Here is a 14,279-nt window from a genome sequence, read left to right on the forward strand (position 1 = left end):
GCTGCACATTGGATCTTTAGACTTGTTCATCGTACATAAGTGCAACTTTGTACCCTTTGACCAGCATCTCCTCATTTCCCCCACTTTCCCACTCCTGGTAACTACCATTCTACTCTCTGCTTCTATGTATCTGGACTTTTTAGATTCTACATATAAGTGAGATGGATGCAATATTTTTCTTTCTGTGTTTGTCTTATTCCACTTAACATAATGTCCTCCAGGTTCATCCATGTTGTTGCAAATGGCAGGATCTCCTTCCTTTCTAAGGCTGCATAATATTCCATAGTCCATTCTTCTGTTGATGGACACTTAGGTTGTTCTCATATCTTGGCTTTGCAAATAATGCTGCAATAAACATGGAAGCACAGATAGCTCTCTGAGGTACTGATTTTATTTCCTTTGGGTATATACCCAGAAGACGGATTGCTGGATCATATGGTAGTCCTATTTTTGATTTGTTGAAGAAACTCTATACTGTTTTCCATAATAGCTGTCCCAGTTTACATTCCCACCAACAATGTACAAGGCTTCCCTTTTCTCCACATCCTTGGCAACACGTGTTATCTTTTATCTATTTGATAACAGCCATCTTAACAAGTGTGAGGTGATATCTCATTGCAGTTTTGATATGCATTTCCCTGATGATTAGTGATATTGACAATCTTTTCATATACCTTTTGGCCGTTTGTACATCTTCTCTGACCAAGTTCAACTTCCATTCATGATAAAAACTCTCAACAAAGTATGTATGGAAGAAAATTTCCTCAATAAAATAAAAGCCATTTATGAAACATCCATGGCTAACATCATAATCAATGGGGAAAAGCTTTTCCCCTAAGATCTAGTACAAGGCAAGGATGCCCATTCTCACCACTTCTAGTCAACAAAGTACTGGAAGTACAAGCAATAGGGCAAGAAAGAGAAATAAAAGGCATCCAAATTGTTAAGGAAGAAGTAAAATTATCTCTGCAAATGACATAATTCTATACGCAGAAAACTCTAGAGACTCCACCAAAAAGCTGTTAGAACTAATAAATTCAGTAAAGCTGCAGGATACAAAATCAACACACAAAAGTCAGGTGCATCTCTTTACACCAACAATGATCTATCTGAAAAGGAAATGAAGAAAACAACCCTATTTGCAATAGCTTCAAAAAGAATAAAATACTTAGAAATAAATTTAACCAGGGAGGTGAAAGATCTGTACACTGGAAACTGTAAGACGTTGATGAGAAAACCTGAAGATGTAAAAAATGGAAAGACATCCTGTGTCTGTGGATTAGAAGAATATTGTTAAAAAGTCCATTATACGCAAAATGATATACAAATTCAATGCAATCTCTATCAAAATTCCAATGGCATTTTTCACAGAAATAGAAAAAACAATCTTAATATTCGAATGGAACCACGAAAGATTCTGAATAGCCAAAGCAATCTTGAGAAAGAAGACCTAGTTAAAGGATCACATTTCCTGATTTTAAACTATATTACAAGCTATAGTAATCAAAACAGTACGGTATAAAAACATACACAGCGACCAATGGAACAAAATAAAACCCAGAAATAAACTCAAGCATAAATGGTCAGCTAATTTTCAAAGGGTGCCAAGAATTACACAATGGGGAAAGAATAGCCTCTTCAATAAATGGTGTTGGGAAGACTGGATATCCACACGCAAAAGAATGAAATTGGACCCTTATCTTACACTACTTACAAAAATCAACTCAAAATGCATTAAAGATTTAAATAAATGTAAGACCTGAAAATGTAAAATTCCTAGAAGAAAACAGGGGAAAAGCTCCTTGATGTTGGCCTTTCAAATGATCTTTTGGCTACACCAAAAGCTCAGGCAACAAAAGCAAAAATAAACAAGTGGGTCTACATTAAAATCAAAAACATCTGCACAGCAAACAAAACTATCAACAAAATGAAAAGGGAACCTACGGAATGGGGGAAAATATTTGCACACTATATGTTTGATAAGTAACCTTTTACTCGTGGGACCGAGAATGTAATCCTGTTGCTGCATGCACAATACTTGCCCCTGTTTATCTGCTTGGAATAAGCATCACTGTGTTGTCATATGACTGAGAGACAGAAACTCAACCAGTATTTTAAAAAGTGACAAGATTTTTGTTCCATTGAACAACCCCAGAAGCTTCTGTCTTCATTTTACCAAAAAATGTGTCAGATCTACATACCTCTAGGAAGACACCAACTTATAAGGTACATACAGCTGCAAGAGACCTTTTTTCTCAGTTACAGTTGAAATAAAACATTTGAAGATCCAAAGCCACATTAATGCAAATATCTGTCTGTTGCAAGTATACTTTTTGATTAAATTGGCATACATCAAGTACAATTAGAAAGGTTATTTATAACGAAGAAATACATAATTCTGCATCTTAATGGAGATGACAATTACAGCTGATGGTTGCTAATTAACATTACTTTTGCTCTGAGTCTCATATATTTCCTGTATTGCCATTGCTGGCAATGGGCACACCTAATTCTGGAAGGCACAAAAGAGTTAATTATCAGTAACATTTGTGCTCATAACAAATTCACTGGTAATCCGCTCAGCTCTGGTTTCATATTGGAGACTAGAGGATCAAGTCCAATCGGTAAAGCCTGACTCAGTGGCATGGCAGGAAAAATGTCTGTTCAACTTTCTTTTTGAGCAAAGGCATGCCTCCCCACCAGGTACTCAGAATGACAGGGAGAAAGGCCCCTCTAGTCTTCTCTCTAGGTGGAGCAGTCTGTGGGGAGTTGCCTGTTCCAGCCAAGCAGAAATGCATGGCACCGTTTAGTTCAGTGGTGCCACCCGCCAGTGCCAAGATGACCACTGTGCTTCGTCTCTTGGATAGCTCATGGGTGTGTGACCAGTGCTGGAGGCCAGAAGTGAAATGGACAGAAAGGAGCGCTGCAGCTGTCAGCACAGAACACTATTGAGCCCTCTTTGCTTGTGCTGTAAGTCACATATTTATTTTGCTAGCATGAGAGAGATGAATATTTCTACGTACAAAGGTGCCCAGCTAAAATCAGGATAAGTGATATTAACGTCCTATGGTCAGTATTATTGAACCTCAAAAGCAATAAACTTTATGAGTCAATAAATATTACATTTACAACATAGTTAACATTCCTTTACTGTCTCTAGCACTTATTACACACGGTAACTGCAAGTCTACAATACATTATTCATATTTGGGTGTCACTCAGTGATGGATTGCTGTAGGAGAGGCTGTCCTTTAAATAAATCAACAAATAAAAATGCAAATGTTAACATTTTCAGCCACAACTTTTTCTATCTTGAATGGGGAATGAAAATTTCACATTATATTGACAGGCAGCAGAGAGTATAATTAACAACCTACATTGTGAATGAGAAAGATGACTGCCACGCCTGGTTTTCTCACCTGCATATGGGCCCATATGGGATCCTTCTAGGTGTTAGCTCTTTGCAACGAACAAAGGAAAACCTGTCTCCCACGGGCATCTGTCCCACCCCCATCCTCTTTTGTAACTCTTGAAATTCTTGGCATTTAGGGTGGACAAGGGAAGGGCGTTTACTCTTATTCTCCTCAGTACCTTTAAAGGTCTGTTGGGATGAAGAAGAATAGGCCTGTCTCTTGCATTAAGAGTTTGCGTGTAACTGTAAAGTTGTCCATAAAAACTCCTTTTTTACACTTTGAAGTAAAAATAATTCAAACAATCCTGATTCTGAAATCTGGAAAGCAACCACTGTGCCTTCCTCGTAACTGATTTTCATAGTACTGATTCTTTTTTTTCCGATTCTGCATTTTGTATAATAGACCTATAATATGCCAACGTGCACTTTTAAGGATAAAATCTGGTGTGCTACACATTATTTTATTTAGCCAAATGCTCATTATTTAAGAAGATTCTGAGAATCTATATTTAGCTGATCTGCAGTATTAAGAACTAACAGATAAAGAATCCTTTTTTAAGGTCCGTAAACAGGAGTCCTCACAGCAATTTTCACCTGGGCTTGTAAAAGTCTAAAGTTGCTACGGTCCATTCAGAAAACGTGCACTGAGGACGTTCTACAAAACCCTTACTGGGGAAACATTTTATTCTTCTTTTTCATGCTTTTTCCTAAACTGAAATGCAATCATCAAAAACATATTAAAGTAGCATTAAAGATCTCATTTTAATCTACAGTAATAGAAAAATTCACCAAGATTGAAAATCCAGATTGTTTCTCCTCTTTACCTGTAACTCTTCCAAAGGAATCCCTCAAGGTGAGCTAGGATGGATCATCTTCAAGTGCAAGCATTCAGCCAAATGTCAAGTGGTCCAAGAAGGGAGCCCTGACATTTCAGAACCACAACTTACCACGCATGTTTGGCAAAATGCTAACAATGACAGTATTAAAAATAAAAGAAAGGAGTAATGGAAAAAGAATGTGGTAAACTAGTTAAATTTTCTTTTGATTGTGGGTGGCCTCCAAAATAGGGAGGTTGTTGTTGTCAACTATTATAATATTTAAGATTATGGGCTTTGAAGTCTGAAATGCTGGCTCTATCTCTTATTAGCTGTGTGACATCAGGCAAGTTGCTCAATCTCTCTGAGCCTTAGTTTCCTAATTTTTAAAATGAGGATGATAGTATTACCACCTCATAAGGCTGTGATGAAGACCGATTCAGATGATCTTGCATTAAATCAGATAAGCCTTTGATACCAAGGGCCTGGCACAGTGCTGGCCACATAGTAGATGCTTCATAGATGACAGCCATTATTATTATTATCCTCTGTGTTAGAGTCATTTCCCAAAAGTTCTTTAAAATTAAGTCTTAAAACCTGTATTCATCTGATAAGATGCTAGGAATTTAAGTGTTCAATCAATCATATCCCCAAGGAAACATGAACCAAGCCCTTTTGGTGTTGATGTTTATATATTCAGCCTTCAATGCATAATATGGGAGTTGGTTTTATTAGATATGAGAAATTTTAATAGCATGTTTCTTTTCTTGACTCTTGAAAATGCTGATCAAAGTATTAACTCCTCAAATATCTCTGGCATAAGTAAATGTTGACAGTCCTTTAACTACAGGACAAAATCCACTACAATTTTCAATATCAATTAATTCAGTTAGTCAAACTTATAGTGCAAGTGTACAACCATTCTGTAATAAATTGGGAAGGACCTGCTGCTAAGCAGATTTTCTGATGAAAGATAGGATTAGTTTTGCGTTTCCTTGGAAATCCTTGCCAATTACCATTATCAGTTAAAAAAGGGCAGGTGTAAAGGAAAGGGTTCCATGAGTTCCACCTGGCCAAATCTAGACACTTCCAAATAAGGGCCTCTCTCCCAAGTAACAGGCATTAAGATTTTCCCACTCCTTATTAAATAAACCTCAAAAACTGCTCTTATCCAGAAAATGTTAAAGCAAAGGATCCCTGAGGCTTACCGGGAGGAGTTGTGTTGGAATGGTGATGTGGTTGTGGTTACAAGTTCCTTTTGGTTTCCTGTTGCCATAGGAGATGTGGATGCATCTTTTCTAACTCCTGTTGTTGTCCCTGTGTGAACAATAAGGGAAATGATTTGGGCATTCAATAAAAGGAACTGGAAAAGTCCAATCTGAGTAATATATTAGAGATGATAGAATCCCCAAGCTTTCAAAGTAAGCCATTATATCCCCCTAAAATGAAACAATAGCAGATGGAAAACTCAGTGGGTTGTTTTGGTTGTGTAAACATCAGAAATCCACATTATCTTGTTTTAAAAAAGTACATTTGTGCAATAACGGACTAACTAGAGATTTTGTCTTTAAACTGGATGGGCTATCATATTCCTGCTGATTTGGGTTTACTGTGAAAATGCCCAAGAAGGTAGATTGCTTTATTTTGTTCCCTTTAACTACCATAAGAAAAGACTTTTCTTCTCTTTGACAAAATATAAAATTCCAGCAGTTTGTATCTCCACACACCCCAAATTAAATTGATCCTCCCCCCAAAACTTTCAAGGTAGACATAAATCTAGAAGGTTTCTTTTAAAGAACTATGCGTTGGGCTAAAACCAGTGTCCTACTGGAAGAGATGCTCAGCTAACCATTCATTCCAGGGCTGCTGTGGCCTCTGTTCCTTTCTAACAGGTAATGTTTAGTTGATAATTCCTTTTCTGTTCTGGGGTGCTAAATAAGATGGGATAGAGAAAAAACGATTTTTTGTTTGTTTTCTAATTATTATTATTTTTAATAATAATAATAAGTTTCTCCTTCTCTTTCTCCCTCTTTTTAATATTATTTTCCAAACAACACAAAATATTACAGTTTTTTTCTTGGAAAACTATAAGAATCTCATTCACAATTTTCTTGTGGTTCCTGGGAAACTATTGCCCAGGCTGCTTAAAGTTATTTGGGAAGAGTCACTATTTCTTTGAGGAAAGGACGAATATTCAAATAACACAAAGACAGCTTTGGTGTGTTGGGAATACCAGACCTTAAAATGCCAAGAATACCGTATGCTATCTCTGGGAATGGCACAGTTTAGGTGTGATTAGAGAAAATCAGGCCTAGAGAAAGCAAGAGTCTTACATCTACAGAGAATAGCATCAGAACAATTACCACGATCCTTGGTATTCAAAAGCTGTACTCAATATTGACTCTTCTCTATTATGTACAGATGTAAAAGACCAGCCATCTAAATGCACAATTCGGTCCTCTTTGTATACCCAAACCTGTGGGACCCTCAACCCAAACCTGTGGATTCTCATACTAGACTCAGACTCCACACAGTGCACTCAGTCAGTGAATATTTCCTGAGGGCCTAATGATGTGCAATCCTGATGCCAGGATTGAGCTCAGGCTTAGTCTAGTGGGAGGGGAAGGACGGTGTGAGAGTAAGAAACTGAGATACTCTGGAAAATCTGGTAAAGAATCACAAATAACCCAAGGCAGTATCAGATAATAATAACAGCCAACAGACAGGACCCTCACTATGTGCCTGGTACTGTTCCAAGCCTTTTCCCTATACTATATATACTCTTTTTTTAAAAACAGCTTCATTAAGGTATAATTTGAATACCATAAAATTTAATCATCTTAAGTGTACAGTTTGACAAATAGTAGTACATTTATACAGCTATGAAATTATGGCCACAACCCAGTTTAAAAAATTTTTGTCATGGTATTTACTTACTTTTACAATCCAGTTTTAGAATATTTCCTCACTCCCAAAAGTTCCCTCATGCCCATTTGTAGTCAGTCCCTTCTCCCTGTGTGGTCTGTTTCTATCCCCTTCTAGCTCTATCTCTATAGTTTTGCCATTTATCCTCATAAAAACCCTTTGTGATAGATACTATTTTTTATATCTAATTTACAGATAAGAAAAATAAGGCATAGGGAACTTACATGATCTGCCCAAGGTCACAAAGCTAGTAAGTGACGGAGGCAGCATCCATGTCCAGACAATCTGATCCCAGAGTTTTCACCATTATGTTATACTGCCATAATAAATAGTATAAAAAGTTTAAGGAATTAAGAAGTGGGAGAGGGCCAGCCCCAGTGGCCTAGTGATTAAGTATGGCGTGCTCTGCTTCAGTGGCCTGGGTTTGGTTCCTGGGCATGGACCTACACTACTCATCTGTCAGTGGCCATGCTGTGGTGGCAGCTCACATACAAAAAGAGGAAGATTGATAACAGATGTTAGCTCAGGGTGAATCTTCTTCAGCAAAAAGAAAAAAAAGGAAGAAAAAAGATACTGGTATTTAAAAAAAAAGAAGTGGGAGAGATTATATCTGGCTATAGGATTAGGGAAGATTTGATGCAGGAGGTACAGTTTTGATAAGAAGGAATAAGGGTCATGGAATTAGCAAAAGCATTAAATTAAAAGTCTCAAGGCTAAATATTTAATGTATTCAGGAAATATTTATTGAGCATCACTACGTCCTTGTACCTTGCTAATCACTTTAAATCACTTTACATGCATTATCTCATTAATCCTTACATCAGTCCTTAAATTACTGTCCTCATTTAATAGATAAGGAAGTGGAAACTGTGAAAGGGCAAGCAGCACGTCCCAAATCACATGGCTAGTAAGAACAAGGCTAGGGTTTTTTTTCTTTCTTTTTTTAAACATTGGCACCTGAGCTGACATCTGTTGCCAATCTTTGTTTTTTTTTCCTTCTTCTCCCCAAAGCTCCCGTGGCATACAGTTGTAGATTCTAGTTGTGAACGCCTCTGGTTGTGCTATGCATGATGCTGCCTCAGCGTGGCCTGATGAGTGGTGCCACATCTGAGCCCAGAGTCTGAACCGGCAAAACCCTGGGCCACCGAGGCGGAGTGCTGGAACTTAACCACTCGGCCATGGGGCCGGCCCCTGAGGCTGGGTTTTGAATTCAATCAAGGTCCATGACTCTGTACTGTAAACTCTCAAACACTGTGCTAGTTGGCCTCAAAACTAAAACAAAACAGTAACAACAATTAAAAAAAGCAAACTGGTCTCAGGAGAGATTACTCTTGTGGCAGAATTTAGAACAGAGTCGAACAGAAACAAGAGACGCAGGTAAAGCAGTTCACTGCTACATCAATTATCTGCGTAGAATCCTGGGTGATGCAAGGGGAAATAAAAATGGGCAAACAGGAGTAGAAACAACTGAGAGGGATTTGCAGGTGAGCTCTCGAGAGGGGAGAAGAAATGCCTGGTAGTGATAGAATAGAAATATCTTCTTAGTCACTATTCTGGAAGAACTGAACATTAGTCTTATTTATTCTGTTTTGACCTCTCTGTCAAAAGTTTGGTTGAGACAGTTGACATTTGACGGGGACAATGTAAAGAAGGACTTTCAGCAGAGAATCCAGGGACTTCTATGGAATCCACAGATGGACTTCATGTGTGCAAATTCCTCACAATTGCAGGCACAATAACATGTGTAGATGTGCTCGTTCATTTTTCTGGGGAAAGGGACCACAGATTTCATCAAATTCTGAAAGGGTATGGGCCCCCCTCAAAATTAAGAATGATTGCTCTAAGGCATAGGGCAAGTTGATTCTTTTTCTTAATTCTGTAAACTCTATTCCTTATTAAGTTTCCAGGAAGCTATATATCAATTTTTAATTATACTCGTTCCTTCTATGAAATTTGATTTAATGTTAAGTATACCAACAATTACATACAGTTATGCATATTCATAGAATGACATATCCCTCTTATTTATACACATACACACAGACAACATACATTTTAAAATAAAAGTCTTGGTAAAAATATCATCCATTAGGCTGATAAATTTCATATATAAATGTATATGTTTATATATGTAAATATATGTGAATACATGTAAATATATGTGAATATATGTAAATACACATACATATATATTTTTGCACACACAGGTGGAATAGAACATAATGGGTCATGTCCTAACTACATATAGCTGGGGTCTACGCCTGCTTGTCAATCAATATCTCATGATAAGACAACTTCTTAGAGTTTAATGTTTAGGAAAACTCTGTTTCTGGGCCCCTTGTTTTATTTTGCATTTTAAAAATAGCTAAGCCATATTATACATTCAATTTAGTTTAAAGAAGAAATGATAGGGGCCAGCCCAGTGGCATAGTTAAGTTCATGTGCTCCACTTCAGCAGCCCAGGGTTTGCGGGTTTCGATCCTGGGTGTGGACCTACACACTACTCATCAAGCCTAGCTGTGGCGGTGTCCCACACATGAAACAGAGGAAGACTGGCATGGATGTTAGCTCAGGAACAGTAAGCAAAAAAAAAAGAGGAAGACTGGCAACAGATGTTAGCTCAGGGCCAATCTTCCTCACCAAAAAAAGAAGGAGAAGAAAGAAGGAGGAGGAGAAGAAAGGAGGAGGAGAAGAAGAATAAGAAGAAGAAGAAGAAGAAATGATAAAGAAAATACCAGCATAACCCATCTTCAGATCAAGAAATAAAGTAGTGGCAGCATTGCTAGCTGGAAGCATCATCAATATCCATCCCCAAGTACAACCTCTTCTTGCCTCCAGGAGCCAGCCACTATTCTCATAATTATTTCTTTCCTATTCTCTATAGTTTCATAATTTACATATGCATCCCAAAAATGTGATTTAGTTTTGCTGCTTTTGAACTTTATAAAAATAGAAGTCTTTTTAAGACTTCTTTTGCTCAATATTATGTCTGTGAGATTTATCTATGTTGATGATTTACGTGGCTGCAGTTTGTTTTCTTTGCCATATAATATTCCATTGCATGCATTTATGACTTTTTATCCATTCTGTTGTTGATGGACGTCTGGAGTGTTTCCGGTTTGGGGCTATTATGAAGAATGCTCCTGTCACAGAGGCTGCCAATTATCCACTAGAATGCACTCTTCCCTTCTTTCTGGGCACACAGCTAGACTATATCTCCCAATCCTCCTTGCAATTATGTGTGGTCAGGTGGAAAATTAGTGGATGTTATATGTCCACTTCAGGCCTGTCCTATAAAAACCTTCCACGTGTACTCTTCCATACCCTTCCTCCTCCTTCCTGGCCTGCTATGGAAGGGTCAACAAACAGTTTTCTGTAAAGGGTCAGATAGTAAATACACTAGGCTTTTGTGGGCCATCCTGCTCCTGTTGTAACTATTCAACTCTGCTATTATAGCATGAAAGCAGCCACAGACAATATATAAAAAATGGAAATAGATGTGCAATAAAACTTTATTTACAAAAACAAGCAGTGGGCCAGATTCGGACTTGGACCAAGTTTGTCAACCCCTGTGTTGTTGTAATGCTCAAGGTGATCTTGGAAGGCAAACAAAGATGGCAGAGCCATCATTCCTTGAATCAGAGCTGCTGTCAACTTGAACTCCTACCCTGGACTGTTACAGAGGAAAGAAAGAAATTTCTTATTCTTTAAGCCATTGATTTTTTCTGCCCACTTGTTACCATAGTTTAGCGTATCCTAACTGAATATAGCTGTTATGAACCTATCTGTAAGTTAATCACTGTGTGTATGAGATTCTCTCTAGTATATATACCTAGAGGCAGAATCACTAGGATGTAGAGTATTTGTTGTTTATCTTTAATAAGTAATGCCAACCTGTTTTCCAAAGTGGTTGTACGAATTTCCACTCTGACCAGCAGACAGGCATTCCTGGTGCTTTCATCTTGCTAACACAAGAATGATAATGAAAACACAACCTATCATAATTTGTGGGATGCAGCTGAAGCAATGGTTAGAGAGAAAGTTATAGTTTTACATACGTATATTAGAACAGATGATTTAAAATCAATGATTTAAGCTTCCAACTTAAGAAGCTAGAAAAAAAGAGCAAATTAAACCCAAATTAGTACAAAGTAAATAATAAAAATAAGAATAAGAATCAATGGAATAGAAAACAAACACAATAGAGAAAAATCAAGAAAAAGCAAAAGCTGGGTTTTTTTCCAAAAATTCAGTAAAATCAATAATCCCCTACTGAAACTGATCAAGAGAGAAAACCACAAATTACGACTATCAGATGAAAGAAGGATATCAATACAGATGCTAAGGTCATTAAAGAAAAAGCATGTTATAAACAATTTTATGCCAATAAATTCAACTTAGATGAAATGAGCAAATTCCATGGAAAACAAAACTTATCACAATTGAACACAAAAAGAAATAAATCTGAATAGTCCAGCCTCTATTACAGAAAATGAATCTGTATTTAAAATCTTTTGCACACAAAATAAAATCCAAAATAAGAAAATTCATACATACACAACATCACCATCAACACTAACAACAAGAAAAGCAACAGCTCCAGGCCAGACGTTTCAATGGTGAATTCTATCAGACAGTTAAGGAAGAAGTAACACCAATCTTGCACAAACTATTTCAGAAAACAGAGAAGGAAAAAATACTTCCTGACTCATTTTTTAAAAATTGTGGTAAAATATACATTTACCATTTTAACCATTTTAATGTGTACAATTCAGTGACAATAGGTATATTCATAATGTTGTACAACCATCACCACTATCTAGTTCCAGAACTTTTTCATCACTCCAAACAGAAACCCTGTACTAATAAAGCAGTCATTCTCCATTTTCCCCTTCCCCTGAGCCCCTGGTAACCACTACTCTGCTCTGTCTGTTCTGGATATTTCATATAAATGGAATCAAAAAACATGCGGCCTTTTGTGTCTGGCTTCCTTTACTTAGTATAATGTTTTCAAGGTTCATCCATATTGTAGCATGTATCAAAACTTCATTCCTTCAGGCCACTCTGGTGGCCTGGTTGTTAAGTTCAGTGCACTCTGCTTCAGTGGCCCGGGTTCTGTTCCCAGGCGCAGGCCTACACCACTTGTCCGTTAGTGGCCATGCTGTGGTGGCGGCTCACATACAAAAAGAGAAAGATTGGCAACAGATGTTAGCTCAGGCCAAATCTTCCTGAGCAAGAAAAAAAAACACGCTTCATTCCTTCTTATGGTTAAATAATATTCCATTGTATGGATACATTACATTTTGTTTATCCATTCATCTGTTGATGGACATTTGGGCTGTTCCTACGTTTTGGATATTTAAATGGGGCCGCTATGAACATTTGTGTACAAGATTTTGTTTGAACATCTGGTGTCAATTATTTTGGGTACACACCTCTGAGAGGAATTGATGGGTCACATGGTAATTCTATGTTTAACTTATTGAGGAACTGCCAAATTGTTCTCCACAATGGCTCCATTATTTTGGTCCCACGAGAAACTTATGAGGGTTATGATTGTTCCACATCCTCTCTACCTTGTTATTTTCCATTTTAAAAATCATAACAATCCTAGTGGGTGTGAAGTGGTGTCTTATTGTGGTTTTAATCTGGATTTCTGTAATGATTAGTGACGTTGCACATCTTTTCATGTGCTTATTTGCCACTTGCATGTTTTTTTAGGAGAAATGTCTACTCAAGTTCTCTGCTCAGTTTTTAATTGGGTTATTTGACTTTTTGTTGTTGAGCTGTAAAAGTTCTTTATATATTCTGGATACTAGACCCATATAAGATAAATGATTTGCAAGTTTTCACCCCATTTTATAGTTTGTCTTTTCATTCCACCATTAGTGTTCTTTGATGCCAAAAATTTTTAATTTTCACTAAGTTCTATTTTTTTCCCTTTGTTTGCTCCTGTTTTTGGTGCCATATCTGAAAAACCATAGCCTTATCCAAGGTCACAGAGATCTACAGAGCTATACCTATGTTTTCTCCAATGAGTTTTATAGTTTTAACTCTTATTTTTAGGTCTTTGATTAATTTTGAGTTAATTTTTCTATATGGTGTGAGATACATAAATGATGGATCAACTTCGTTTTTCTTTTGCATGTGGATATCTAGTTGTCTCTGCACCATTTGCTGAAAAGATTATTATTTCCCTATTGAATTGTCTTGGTGCTCCCGTCAAACATTAATTGGCCAGAGATGTACGGGTTTATTTCTGGATGCTCAATTCTATTCCACTGATCTCTCAAAATAACCTATGCCAGTACCACATAGTTTTGATTACTACAGCTTTGTAGTAAGTTTTAAAGTCAGAAAGTGTCAGCCTTCTAACTTTCTTCCTCTTTTTCAAGATTATATTGGCCATTTGGAGACCCTTGCAATTTTATATGAATTTAAGGATTGGTCTTTCCATTTCTGCAAAAAATGTTTTTGGGATTTGAGTAGGGATTGCATTGCATCTGTAGGTTGCTTTGGGGAGTTTTGCCATCTTAACAATATTAAGTCCTCAAATCCATGTCTTTCCATTTACTTAGGTCCTCTGTAAGCTGTTTCAGCAACTTTTTGTACTGTTTGGCATACCAGTCTTGCACTCTTGGTTAAATTTATTGCTAGTGTATTTTATTGTTTTGATGCCATTATAAATGGAATGGTTTTCTTAATTTCTTTTCCAGTAGTTCATTACTAATGTATAGAAACACAACTGACTTTTGTGTGTTGAATTCTATCCTGCAACTTTGCTGAATTCATTAGCTCTAAGAGTTTTTTGTGCAATTAGCTCTAATAGTTTGTTGTGCATTTTCTAGGATTTTCTATACATAAAATCATGTCATCTGCTAATACAGCTACTTTAACTTCTTCCTTTCCAGTTGGGATGCATTTTATTTCTTTTTCTTGCCATTTTGCTCTGGCTAGCACTTCCAGTACAATGTTGACTAGAACAAGCATAATTCCTTGAGAACAAGGTCTGCTCTGCTTCCTCTGGGTCCAAGTCCTCACACCTGGAACTTGGGCTGCCAGCTTACATTCTGCTGCTCTGCTGGGGAAGAGAGAAGAGCAAGGCTAAATTAAAACTCCACAAGTTC

General features: G+C 37.2%; 1 protein-coding gene across 11 annotated transcripts in view; it reads right to left on the reverse strand.

Annotated features, from left to right (window-relative positions):
* KIAA1328 (KIAA1328 ortholog) overlaps positions 1–14,279 on the reverse strand; it is a 337,652-nt gene that overhangs the window by 37,486 nt on the left and 285,887 nt on the right. For 10 of the 11 annotated variants that reach the window (XM_044774592.2, XM_044774590.2, XM_070513173.1 and 7 more), the window contains one exon: positions 5,436–5,544. In XM_044774592.2, coding sequence (XP_044630527.1) covers positions 5,436–5,544 — 109 coding nt within the window. Of the gene's footprint in view, positions 1–4,236; positions 4,335–5,435; positions 5,545–14,279 lie in introns of all 11 variants that reach the window. The other variant, XR_011504452.1, reaches the window with a different exon arrangement.

The sequence above is a fragment of the Equus asinus genome, chromosome 7 (genome assembly GCF_041296235.1).
Source record: "Equus asinus isolate D_3611 breed Donkey chromosome 7, EquAss-T2T_v2, whole genome shotgun sequence".
NCBI lineage: Eukaryota > Metazoa > Chordata > Mammalia > Perissodactyla > Equidae > Equus > Equus asinus.